This window comes from Anabrus simplex, chromosome 2 (assembly GCF_040414725.1).
Source record: "Anabrus simplex isolate iqAnaSimp1 chromosome 2, ASM4041472v1, whole genome shotgun sequence".
Taxonomy (NCBI): Eukaryota; Metazoa; Arthropoda; class Insecta; order Orthoptera; family Tettigoniidae; genus Anabrus; species Anabrus simplex.
Genome location: NC_090266.1, coordinates 586,695,413 through 586,709,591, shown reverse-complemented (window position 1 = coordinate 586,709,591; position 14,179 = coordinate 586,695,413). Strand labels below are relative to the sequence as shown.

The 14,179-nt window shown below is 41.6% G+C and overlaps 1 protein-coding gene across 1 annotated transcript in view; it reads left to right on the top strand.

Moving 5' to 3' along the window:
• Window positions 1-9,116: 9,116 nt before the first annotated feature.
• The window catches only part of Vps33B (vacuolar protein sorting 33B), a 30,819-nt gene continuing 25,756 nt past the window's right edge, over window positions 9,117-14,179 (top strand). The window contains exon 1 of the mRNA XM_067139225.2: window positions 9,117-9,324. Within this exon, the coding sequence (XP_066995326.2) occupies window positions 9,167-9,324 (158 nt within the window). The 5' untranslated portion in view covers window positions 9,117-9,166. The remainder of the gene's footprint in view (window positions 9,325-14,179) is intronic.

The window sequence follows — 14,179 nt, the reverse complement described above, 5'->3', positions numbered from 1 at the left end:
GCTTCAGCCATCATTACCGCGTTTCCTTCCTCTTCTTGGGCGTATTCCTGTATGTCTTTTGGCCGCTTCGATCGTTCCTCTTCCCATTTCAGCTCTTCATCCATACCTTTCAGTTTTGTTACAGATCAAACACGCCACCAGATTCCATTCGTTACCACCAGCCTTTGGTCCTTAATAAATGCTTTAAGGCCTTGATGTCTAGCTCGGCCTAAATGCTTTCGTAAGATTTTCCTATTCTCAACTCCTTTTCTTCCAAAGTCTTTGTTTATCCAGATCCTTTCACCTTGTACATTCCTTCCGTTTTTTATCACTATATCCGCCATTATGGTTGACATCAGCTTCACTTTCACTGGTCACCTACCTTTCACTTTTCCTACTCTTTCGACATCGTCCATATCCACTTCACTTAAGTTAATTTTCGGCTTATTTTGGACGAGATCCACCACTTTATATATAAGCTTCACTTTATCTTCACTCCACTCTTCCTGTAATCTATATATATATATATATATATATATATATATATATATATATATATATACACACATTTCTTCATCCTTTCTTGGTTGACAAAGCCGAGCTCATCCTTCAGAGAAGCTACTTCCTTCTCCATATTTTTACCTGCTCTTTTGGCACTCCCGTTGCTATCTCATTATCTATTCTTTTTACCGTAACTCCCCACTGTTCCTTGAACCATATCTTCACATCTTCAAAACCCTTGGCTTGTTCCTTTCTCAATTCCTTTACCAGTGCATTTCCAGTATATGTTTTTAAGGCATCTCCTATCAACCCTCTGATTCTATCCCAGTCCTCCCAGCTCATGTCAGGGCCTGGATTCATCTCCACGCCCCCCCCCCCCATAATTAATAGCATGGTTATCACCGTCGCTGCCAAGATAGCCTCGCCAATCTTCCCCAGCTCTCCCTTATTCGCCGCATGTCCCTTCGTCTTCTTCTGCCTGCTCTGCCAGCCACCGATCGCCGCACGATATTGCTCAATACGAATCATGTTATACTGTACTCGCCTTATCACACATCCACACTGGCCGGTTGCTCAAGTAGTATTAGATTTTCCCCAGTACCTGAAGGAACTTAAGACCGCCAGTGAGAAAGCCGGAAAGCAGTGTCTTAGCAAGGAGACGTATGAGACCATTCTGTTAACGACAGCATCAGCAGTGGGTTGTGTCAAGTACCTTCTTCAGTCAGGATTTCATTTCGTATTAAACCGAGCATTTAACATTGGCTCTTTAGAGATGGTTTTTAGCGCTCTGCGGCAAATATCAGGCAGCAATGATATGCTGGATGCTAGAGCTGTCATTTACAGTCTCAACCGAATTTTGAAAACGGGAATCTTAGCTATTCCTGCAAGCAGTAACGTGGAAGTGGTGTCTGGCACTTCTGTGATCGGAAATACGAAAGAGAGAGTTCCAAACACGCCCCTAGGTCAACGCAAAGTATTACCTGATCGAGTTACGCGTATCCTTGAGGATCTGCACATGTTCCCTGGTAAGTTTCTTCTATACTTACGGTAGCTAATTTTTAAATATATTTTACAATACCTGTTTCTTTATTGTTGGTCTGAGGCACGATTTAAAACCCGAAAATTTTCTCTTTCAGATCTCGTCTACCCATCTATGAAGTTTGCATGTTTGTCGTATATAGGTCTTTTTTTGTCCAAAAAGCACTCCTAAGAATCGAGTGTGACTTCTGCTTGATTCTTTTGACAAGACCGAGGTGTTCACCGGTGCTAATGGACTTGATTTATAAAAAAGATGAAAACAGCAGGCTGCAGTACCCATCTGATTTGCTGCTGTGTATTTTGAAGGTTATTCATGATTTTATATTGAAAGCACAGCCGTTTGTGCATAAAAATCCTGGTGCGTCTATGTGTGACTATTTAGTGATTGATTTGCGGGATTCTCCTCACTTCAGTTGTTCTGAAATCGCACATTCACAGGTAATGAGTGAAGTTATTTGCGAGTGTGCTATTCCTGTATTTTTAAATAACATAGCCACATCAGCAACAGAGATCTTTCAAAGACCGTAATACTTGAACTCAAAACTCTTAAAGAGAAAAGTACTGCGTATGTAGCTCTCAAGCAGTCAAGTATGTTGTATTTTTCCTGTGGCACCGTTAACGTTATTTTTTTCCGCCTTTTTCCGCCGCGGAGAGACATGCTCTTCACTGAATTATTTATTAAGATGTAAGGTGTGATTTAACTATGTTTACCGAGTGAGTGGATAAATATTTAAAAAGATATATCAAAATTACTTACATGTACTGTAATGAACAACCGTGTTTGAATGCCAGCGAAACAGCGCTCCGCGGTTAAAGTTGGAACTAGGCCCATATCGCTAATATCGCCGTATTCGGAAAGCGTATTAGCCCAGCCTCCGTAGAGGGCGATGGCAGTGGTAACCCTGTGTGTAATGTTGGTCACATGCAATGAACAGATCAGAACAGATGCTTATTTGTCTTTTAACTAATCACGTTATTATTGTTTGTTGTACTTAAATACAGAGCCAGTCTCGTCCGCGACATCGTACTGTACGGTTGGTAGTGTTCGAGGTTTCGTGTTCGGTGTCTGAAGTTTCTCGAACTTTCTCCTGCATTCGAGTGCTAGCTTGCGTGTGATTGTGAAGTCGTGGCATGAGTTCTGATAGTGGAGGAACTCGGGACTTTCATCCCGCGTCAAATAGTAATGTTGAACGGGAAGAAGAAGTGAAAATGGATACAATCGTGAATGATAGTTCTACTACTACCCCTTCGTTGCAACCTTCGACCCAATGCAATAATAACCCTCCCCTTCCTGTCCAACCTCCTAATACTATTGCATGTAATTTATACCCATTAAACCACCCGGGACCATATCTTGTTTTTGTTTCATCCAAACAAGGTACTAACATTGGCAACCTGCACCCTATGGCTATTGGGCGTTTACTTCATGAAAGAAACTTTCCTGTTAAATCCATCCAGTATAAAGGCCGTAACAGGATTCAGGTAAACTTTCATTCTCCCAATCATGCTAATGACTTTTTGCAGAATAAGTTCCTTGATACACACAAGTTGCATGCCTTTATTCCTCACTCCAATATCTCCCGAGTAGGCATTATACACGGTGTTGAGAAAGATCTAACTGAATCCGATATTCTTACTTTACTTCAGAGTGACGTCAAAGTTCATTTGGTTCATCGCCTACGCCGTAAAACCCTCCAAGATGGTAAGGCAATATATCTTCCTACCGGCTCTTTAAAGATTGTTTTTTTGCTCCAAAACTTTGCCCCAAATATGTTTCAATCTATCACGTAATGTTAGAAGTCAATCCCTTTATATTCTACCCCATTATTTGTACCAAGTGCCAGCGTTATGGTCACGCCATACGCAATTGCCAGTCCACTAACTTTCGCTGTCGCAACTGTGGTTTAAATCATGCTACCTCAGACGGCCTTGCTAATGTCAAATTATGTGTACATTGCAATCGGGAACACGAAACGGGTTCATCAGATTGTGCTGTTCATCAAAAGCAAGTGGAAATCAAAAACTCATGTGCACTGATAACATCTCCTTCTCAGAAGCTTCTGCTCGACTATTTCCACCTACTTATTCTGAGTATAATAACATTCAACAATTTCCTCCCCTGCCCTCTCAACATCCTTCTCCAATACCAGACATCCCTCGCAAACGCAAATTCACACAAGTGATTGTTACGAATTTGCCACCTAAGCCTTCTCCCGGATATGATAGAGCTGGCTATCTCCAGCTAGTGCAATCCACTACATCCTCTCGCCCCTCTCAATCTCTGAGTTATCAATACCCTATTCAACCCAGTCAGACAACTCCCTCAACATCGAGCCCGTCAATGCCTCTGCAACCCGCACAGCATCACCAAACAGCTACTGCACTCCCACAGCGAGAACATGTTCAACAGTGTGTTCTCAATCTTCTCATACAGCTTACTCAACTAATTGGAGATCACCCCAATATTTTACCAGTTATTAGTCAACTTCGAGAAAGTTTACACCTTATCTTTAATAATGGTAGTACGCATACTTCAATGGAATGCTAGGAGCCTACAAAATAAACAATACGAATTCAAAATTCTCATGCACGAAACATCTCCTCATATAGTCGCTTTGCAAGAAACTTGGTTTTCTCATACATCTAACGTTTATTTTCCAGGATATTCTATCGAACGCCATGACGGACCAGGATTTGATGGTGTCGCACTTATGATACATAATTCGTTATCGTACACTCCATTACGTCTACAATACATAATACCAAATACCTATTCCCTAGGGCTTATATATCAGAACACATATGTTATAAACTTGTATAATCCCCCTGATAACTACATTTCTTTCGCCCAATGGTTCAAATTTTTTAATCAGTTTCCACCTGATACCCCACTGTTTTTTGGGAGATGTCAATATTCATCATACTCAGTGGGGAGCCCCGCTCGACACCTCCAAAGGCACACAGTTCTTACATGCTGTAACTCAACATAATCTCTTGCTTCTGAACGATGGTTCCCCTACCAGGCTCACTCCTCCTGGTTCGTTGCCTAGTGCAGTCGATCTATCACTTTGCCGCAACTCTATTGCCTCTATCACCACGTGGCGGGTACTCAGTGACACTCATACAAGTGATCACTTTCCTATCCTCATTACTTATCGCCATGGGTATATTACTAAAAACCCACTTAACGACCATTATATCGCTCCGCTACGTTCCATGAAACAGTTCAATGCTTCGTGCTTTAACTCCTACATGGTCACCCAATTGGAGACCTTCCTTGTAACAGAATTATCCTATCACTCACTTCTCCAAATAATAACACAGTATCTGGACCTATACCATCCTTTTTCAACACCATCAAACTCCATGACAACTGGTACCTCTAAATTAAAGCGGTGGGACAGCGAATGTCACCAATTAATCCTTAAACGCAAGAGACTCTTCAAAATTGATCGTAAAACTCTAACCCCTTCACACTACTTTCACCTGAAACATCATATTGCTCATATCAGTCGTGTATTCAATCAAAAACGACGACAGGCCTGGAAAGCTTTTTTATATCCTCTTTCCATAACCATATTTCTGCATCTCAATTATGGAATGCTATCTGTACTCTCACCCGGGCTTCCACTCACGTCCCACGCCCTCAAATCCCGCCGAATATTCTAAATGACTTTCTAAGGTCCCTCACTCCAGATCATGCACTTCCACCTTATACCCCAGCTCTCTCTGCTTCCACTAGTCAGTGTTCAGTCCTTTCTCGTCCCATCACTCTCCCTGAGCTCACGTCCGTTCTTAGCTCCTGCAAATCATCCACTCCAGGTCCTGATTATATCTCATATGCTATGTTACAACAGTTGCCGACCAAAGCCCTACAAGTGCTTGTTCAGTACTTTAATTTTGTGTTACATACTACGACTCCTCCTCCCGAATGGAACACTTTTTTCCTAGTCCCGGTTCCAAAGCCTCGTCGTCCAATGAACTCCCCTCACCATATTAGGGGAATAATTTTGCCATCTTTTATACGCAAACTATTTCTTAAACTCATGCTTCAAAGGTTTCTCTGGTACTTAGAATATTATTCCCTTCTTCCCAAGTATCAGTATGCTTACTGTAAAGGTCGAAATGCTCAGGATGCGATCAATATGCTAATAATAGACATATTATTAGCTAAATCTAGAAAAGAACAGACTATTGCAGTCTTCCTCGATATACGAGGTGCCTTTGATTCCGTCCCCCTGAATATGTTATGGGATGTATTAGCACAGAAAGGCATCCCAACCACTTTCATAACTTTTCTACGTCATCTGTTAACGTCTCGCACTCTAATCTTCAAACCCCCTCTCACTACACCATCCCCTCGTCAAGCTACTGTCAGCGTCCCTCAAGGTGATATATTCAGTGGAATACTGTTTGCTTTATATTTATCCGGCCTCGAGCAACTTGCCCTCCAATCTGCCAGAATTCTTATGTATGCCGACGACATAGTTCTCTACTTTTCCCATAAAGGGGTCGATGTTGCTCGCGAATGCATAACACGGCTGCTAATTCACGTTCAGTCCTGGTTACACACTCATGGGTTCTCTTTATCACCCGATAAATGCTCTGCCGTAATCTTTACTACCAAGCGGGTTTACAACTCCGAGCCATTACTGTTCGATACTTATGAAATTCCCATACGTTCGCACCATAAATATCTTGGCATTATCCTTGACCGTAAATTACAATTTTCCCAACATATACAACACCTACGCAACTGTACTGCCACGTATATTAACCTCCTAAAAGCCCTTACACGTCGTTCCTGGGGAGCTGATCCTGCAACAGCAAAATTAGTCTACTGCTCCACCATCCGTGCTCGTTTCGACTACTGTGCACATATAATTGATCTTGCATCACCCTCCGCCCTTCCATCCCTCAATACAACTCAAAATCAAGCACTACGAGTTTGGTTTGGTGTGTTGTCTACCACTCCTTATGCCTTATTAGTTGAAACTGGTGACCCTCCTCTTCTCCTTCGACGCCGATTTCTAGCATCTAAGTATCTCCTCAAACGACTTCTAGTGCTCTCCAATAACCTTATACCCAAAATACAATTACTCGCTCAATCATTCTCATCAGCTATCACACATCCTTGCCGAGCCCCTGTCTTAATTTGGGCATTTGAGTCTGTCTCCCCATTTAAACATACTATTATTCGTAGTCATGTGCTAGCATACTATTCTGTGGCATACGACGTGATTCAATATACTCCTACTATTATTCATTCTAAAGAATCTTCTTTTGCTATGCTCCCTTACCGGCTTTCATTTTTTCTTCTCCATTCTAAAAAAGTTCGCATTTCATCCACTAATGCCTGTCCCAATTTTTATACTGATGGATCCAAAAATTCTTGTGGTGTCGGCGCTGCTTTTTATTACGAACAGACTCAGTATGCTGAATTGTTTCACTTATCGTCCCACTTTTCTATTTTTTCTGCTGAACTCCTTGCCATACGACAAACATTACTATACATAAAAAATTCATCCATACAATCTGCTAATATATTCACTGACTCTCTCTCCGTGCTCCAAACACTAAAATCTAACAAGTTTCCGCTGAACTGGTATGTGTTTAATGTCAAACATATCCTCTTCAATTTACACCAATTAGGTGTCCAAGTAACCCTCATTTGGATACCTGCACACAAGAACATACCAGGCAATGAACGAGCCGATCGATTAGCGAAAGAGGCTTCCCTCTTATCTACAACCCCAGCTACATTTTCTGTTCCAGCCACAGATTTCATATCTCTCCTCAAATCACAACAACGACAATTATGGCAAAACACATGAACAACATCTGCATGTCAGAAGGGCAAATTCTATCATAGTCTCCAACCCATCTTACCTACTACTTTCTGGTATCAACACGCCGCCTACACTCGTCGTCATATCATCAATATCATACGTCTTCGCTTTAATCATTCCCTCACACCTCTATATAAATTTAGATTTCGCTTACAACAGCATCCCCTATGTCATTGTGGATCTGTAGATGCTGATATCAATCATCTCTTTTTTCAATGCCCATTGTACAACTCTCCTCGCCGATGCCTGTACTCCAGCTTAATATAATACAATTATCCACTCCCCTCGTCAATTGCATGTCTCGTATACAAGCCCTCTCCCACAATCATATGTATCTTAAATCGGTTCTTAGATCACTCTAATATACAACTCTAACCCCACTTTCCCACAATACATTGACACTACTTACATATTTCATCATCTTCTCATTTGCCTCACGCCCTCCCTAACGCCTCTTCTTCAACCAAGACACATAGCTACCGTTTATTCTCATCTCCCCCTCCACCGATCGCGTATTCATTTTCATTGATGTTCATATCAACACACTGTCGCCCCTCTTAATCTTTTGTTTACGATTTCAATGCCATTTTGAGCTGTCTACATCCCCCATATACGTTGCTCAGATATTTCTTTCCATCTGTCCAAAGTCCCACACTCTCACATATATCCACCCCTCCGTCGTTCCACTGCCCTCTCCTGCTTATCCCTTATATGTTGGCCCGGCGTGTATGTTTTGTAGAAGTCGCTGAGTTCGGCCACTCTAGCGTGAAGATTAGTATACCTTGTGTCCCTGTGCTTTTCCTATATCTCCTAGTCTTGTATACATATTTCCTCTCTCTCAGTTGTCTAGGTGATACGTCTTTTCATGAACTACTTCAAATGCTTTGAAACCATTCTGTGAGTCCGCTGCATGGTCTACTTCCCTCAATCTTCACGTACTTCGTACTCAGAACAAATTGTGAACTGCATTGGTGTACTACTTTATTGGAATTGTGTCCGCGTGTACAGTAGGGCCCACGAGAGTTGAAGTCTGACATTAGCGCCACTGGCGAGAAAAAGTTGACTAACGCTGCTCGAAAATGGTCTGTTGCTATGGCAACGATAACAAAGATGCCACATTTAAGAACGCTATCGCCACGTGGGTTGGCTTGCTCTCAGTCGCTTTTGTGATACTATTTGGAGTAGTATTGTGAAGCTGCGTTAGTTGTTGCTGGTTTATGTCATTATTGACATGTTTGTTTCCTGAATATTATTTTCGTTGTTACTTTATTTTTTTTTTGTAAGTTAATCAGTGGCTAATTGGCTAGTTATACTGTTCTGTTCTCTATTTGATATGTACATTTGATGAGGTTATTATTGTGAGGTTAGTGAATATGAAATCTCGTATATATCGGCAACGACGTGTTCTGTCTTAAATGCCGGGATTATTAACAAGAGCCTAGAGACGGGTCAAAGTTTATTGAATTGCATTAGGCCAACATAGTTGATTAAATATTCAGCCTGTATGAAAGAGTGATATGCCGCAGATTGAGGTAACTATGAAAACGCAGCGTACTTTGTAGTTACTGCTTTCGCCGCTCTAATGTCAGACTTCAACTCTCGTGGGCCCAACTGTAGAACTAGTACAAATATAATGCAGTATTGTGACTGGGTGACATAACGAGCCCAACTCAATTTCCCGAACAGGACAGAACAAATACAGAGCCCAACCAAATATTAAGAGCTCTTTGATTAAGAGGAAGAAGAAGAAGAAGTTTGTTGTACTTCGTGTTTGAAAGTGGATATTCCTGGTATGAAGTATGGAAAGGGATGTGGAATCACGGATGAATGCTCTGCATCAAATTTCCCAGAGGAAATTGATACAGATTTTAGATCGTATACCTGGAAAGAAAGACCTGATAATCGACCCTGTTTTGATGAGGTCTCTTGACCGCATCATAGATATGAAAATTTTGAGGTTAGTTCATTTTTCTGCCGGAAATTGGCTATGTCGCGCCCTTATCTCGTAACTAAGAATATAGGAGTCAGGATAATTATAGCTTATTTAATTGCTCAATGTCGTTGCATCGTTTTTATTTTATGCGAATTGCTCCCACTGAATAATGGGTCTGCTCTTCCTTCTCATAATTAAGACCGGAAGGATTGCATGGATGGCTCGAACACAACATATGTATAGCCTGTCCCGTAATTCGTACAGAATTTTATGTAGATCTTACGCACTTTTTTTTGTGGCATTGTAATTGCCACTGCGCCAAGGGAGAATATTTAACCTCTTAATTCCTGAATTGGAAATACACTTCCGGAAAAAAAATATAGAAGCACCATGAAATAAGGAATGTGAAATACGGAAATTTTGGCAATATATTTGTCGAAATAATATAGTAAATTGATTAAAGGTACAAGACTATAGGTTAATATCCACGCGAGAAAAGCCATTGCAAATGTGCCATGCTGGTCCATTAATAATCGGTGTAATCGGCTGACTGTTGAATGCAGACATGCAAACGTGCATGCATTGTGTCGTACAAGTGCCAGATGTCTACTTACGGGATGGAGTTCCATGCCTGTTGCACTTGATCGGTCAATACAGGGATGGTTAATGCTAGTTGTGGATGACACTGGAGTTGTCGTCCAGTGGTATCCCATACGTTCTCGAATGGGAACAGACCGGGGGATCGAACAGGCCAAGGCAACATGTCGACACTCAGTAGATCACGTTGGGTTACAACAGCGGCATGGGGGCGTGCATTATCCTGTTGCAAAAGATCCCTGGGAATGCTGTTCATGAATGACAGAACAGCAGGTCTAATCACCAGACGGACTTACACATCTGCAGTCAGGGTGTGTGGAATAACCACGAGAGCGCTCCTTCTGTCATAGGAAGTTACTCCGTAGAACAGAACTCCCGGTGTAGCCTAGATCCAGTGTGCCGGTGCCGCAGATAGGCGGAATGAAGGCGCTCACCTGGCCTCCTTCAAACCAACACTGGCACCATTGCAGAACTGGTTTTCATCGGAAAATAGAATGGTACTCCAATGAGTTCTCACTCGACACCACTGAAGTCGCAGACGGTGGTGGTTTGGGGTAAGTGCAACGCAGGGTGCCTGGCTCGGAGCTGTCCTGCAAGTAACCGATTTTGAACAGTTCGTTGCGTCTCTGTGGTGCCAACTGCCACAGCCGTACGCCGAATACAGCGGTCCTCCCTCTGGGTCGTGCCACCGGGAACATTCGGGACCCGGTCTTCTTGCGAGCGTACCTTCTCGTGACCACTGCTGCCAGCACGGATGCACAGTGGAGAGGTTCCTGCAAAGTCATTCTGGAACAGCGCTGAAGGAAAATCCACCTTCACGTGGCCCTCGTTCAACCGCAGTGAGATATTTATACTGGCCTCATCGTCGTCATAAAGGTTTTCTTGACCCACTCACAGTCACTCCGTCCAATCTCACAGATAACTAATCCTCTTGCACAGTACAGCCCATATTTAAACCAAACCTGTTGTGCAACGCTGATGCAACTTGAGGGAAATTTGAATCAGCATCAATTTCAGATGTATAAACACATCTACCAACATTCGTTAATCTAGCACAACCTCTTCTTGTGTTTGGATATTTTTTTCTGCCAGTGTTTTACTAATTTTCACCATGTCTCAGTACAGATGGTAGTATGTACTGCAGGAATTCACGAATTGTACTTCAGTGGAATGCGTACTGCTGTTCTTGAGTGACTAGGATGCTTCAGTCCTTATGCATGTTGAATATTTGTGGTGAAATGAGGAGGAGCCTTTCACACCCCATTAGCAGTGGGATAAGCTTAACCTCAGGATACATTGACAGGTGCTGTGTAATACGAATAGTGTCATAACTGTTTACTGTATTATTCAGTTTAGCATTGTAGTGTAATTAACTTATTTATTTACTGTGGTTTTCGTTTCTGTTAGCCTGTAGTAGGATAAAATAATAAGAAGAATGTGCCTAAATATTTAAGTATTTAGTTTAAAACTACATTTCTATTGTTGCAGTGAACCAGTTATTCCTATTATTTAATGATTAGTACAAAATATGCCCAAGCAGAATTGTAGCGAATTTACAGTAACTGATAGTTAATATCTTACTTGCTTTAAAGTCATGTAATCCATGGGGAGTATACTCTGTTTCTTTCCTTGGTTATTTTGTTTAATTCACAGAATATGTTTTTGTTGTTGACATTTTTATAATATTTCTGTGGTGGAAGTGTGTGCTTAAGGAATGGCTGAGAATTGCAGGTATAGGGACTGTAGATATAAGTGTACATTAAGGAGTAAGTGATGATGATGATGATTATATGTTGGTCACAAATCCTAAGTTATGATGGAAGAGATGATTAGGCTTCTAACACAGGACAGAAATAAAGATAAGTCTCATTCAAACAATGTTCAGGGTATGGTAGGTAGACAAGAGAGAGGGGAAGCAGTGGAAGAAATTGTGGAAGACAGGTAGGCTAATGTATTAAGGGGAAGGAAATAGAGGGTCAAGGGGTCTAGTAATGGGGAGAGTTCAGGAGATACATCGGTTAGGACTTGGTATGAGTCACTGCTAGTAGAGCAGCAGTGGGAAGATGGGGAACATGAAATTGTTACGGAGGAGGGGGAGGTTACAAAAAGGAAAATGTAGAGTAGAGGATAGGAAGGAGGAGATGGATCAGGGTCATAAGGAGGAGAGAGAGGAGGTGGAAGTAGGTTTTGCAGCCATCAAGAATGATGAGGGGAGACAAGTAGGAGAGGAAATCTATTGAGATGGATGGAGTTGAGGCTCTCGTCATCAGGGTCTCTATTGTTAGACATGAGGAAGAAGTGTGTGGAGGAAAGGGAACCAGGCATTAGCTTAGGGACGATATTGAGAAAATAAGGAGGGAAGGAGAAGGTTGTAGTTTTTAACGTTGGGATAGAACTAGAGCACTGCTTCATTTTGAAACATAGGCTGTGGAGTCTTATAAATCGCACCTTGTGTGATGTGTAGGAGAGATATAAGTGTTTGTTCGCACTGCTGGGGACCTGCCACCCAACCCTAAATAGTTCATTTATTTTTATCTCTATATATAAAATAACATGTCCTCACTGACTGACTCATTAACACCAGTATAAACGGTCCGCTATTGGACATTATAAATTTTCCAGCTAACTCATTCCTGGTTGCCAGTGTTTCGCCCTCATGTGCTAAGCTGGGCTCATCAGTTGGTACATAGCACACCCACCAAGACGCGTGGCTAGTGCATACCGTGGAGGCCACTGCATAGACTACTTGGAACCACCGGCAGTGCCAATGCACTATGAGAGACTCTGCCTCATTACCAAAAATTGACGCCCGCCCGGCCATCAGATGTTATAGATGTTGATTCCCATAGGGAACCTGAAATATTTGTCCCGAATGAGCAAATTTGTAACACCAATATAAATGGTCCATTATTGGACATTATAAATCTTCCAGCTAACTCATTCCTGGTTGCCAGTGTTTCGCCCCTGTGTGCTAAGCTGGGCTCATCAATTGGTACATAGCACACCCACCAAGACGCATGGCTAGTGCATACCGCGGAGGCCACTGCGTAGGCTACTTAGAGCCACCGGCAGTGCCAATACACAATGAGAGACTCTGTCTCATTACCAACAATTGACGCCTGCCTGGCCATCAGATGATATAGGTGTCGATTCCCATAGGGAACGTGAAATATTTGTCCCGAATGAGCAAATTTGTAACACCAAATAAACGGTCTGCTATTGCACATTATAAATATTCCAGCTAACTCACTCCTGGTTGCCAGCGTTTCGCCCCCGTGTGCTAAGCTGGGCACTGCCGGTGGCTCCAAGTAGCCTACGCAGTGGCCTCCACGGTATGCACTAGCCATGCGTCTTGGTGGGTGTGCTATGTACCAATTGATGAGCCCAGCTATCTATATGATGGTTCAGCATTGCCGAGCCAAAACTATTGGACATAAAGAAATTAAATTTTAGGGATACATTTATATTACTGTGTAAGTGCTTGCTAAGGAAGGAATCTTGTATATTCCGTCACTAACTATAAGGGGGCAAAAAGGGGGGGATGAACTTTTTTTTTTTTTGCTATTTGCTATTTGCTTTACGTCTCACTGACACAGATAGGTCTTATGGCAACGATGGGATAGGAAAGGCTTAGAAATGGGAAGGGCTGCCGACAGTGGCAGCACGGCCAACTTGCCCGACTTGAAAATTATTTTTATTAATCTTCTTTAAAAATAAAGAAACACAGATTTTTTGTTTTTGGAAAATCCACTTAAAAGTTAAAAAAGGTGTTGAATCCTTTTCATGACGTTACTTATATCTTCAAAACTGAAAATGTTAAACTTAAAAATTGGTACATGGAATCTCTTTTAAAAATAAAGATACTCATTTTTTTTCTTCAGAAAATCCACTTAAGGGGGAGTGAAAATAAGTAAAAATTGGTATTTGGAATGTCTTGTAAGAATAACGCAACACATATTTTTTGCTTTTGGAAAATCCAGTTTAAGGGGGAATGAAAATACATGAAAAATTGGGATGAATTAAAATGAGTATATCTCAAAAACTTAACATGTTAACAGCCATAAAAACTGGTTTTTGGAATGTCCTTTAAAAGTAAAGAAATACTTTTTTGTTTTCAAAAGTTCACTTAAAGGGGTCAAAAGGACTGAAAAGGAGGGTAGAATCCTTTAACTAGTATACTTATATCTCAAACACTGAAGATGTTACAGACGTGAAAATTGGTATTTGGAATGTCCTTTAAGAATAAAGAAATGTATATGTTTTTTGAAAATCCATGTAAGGG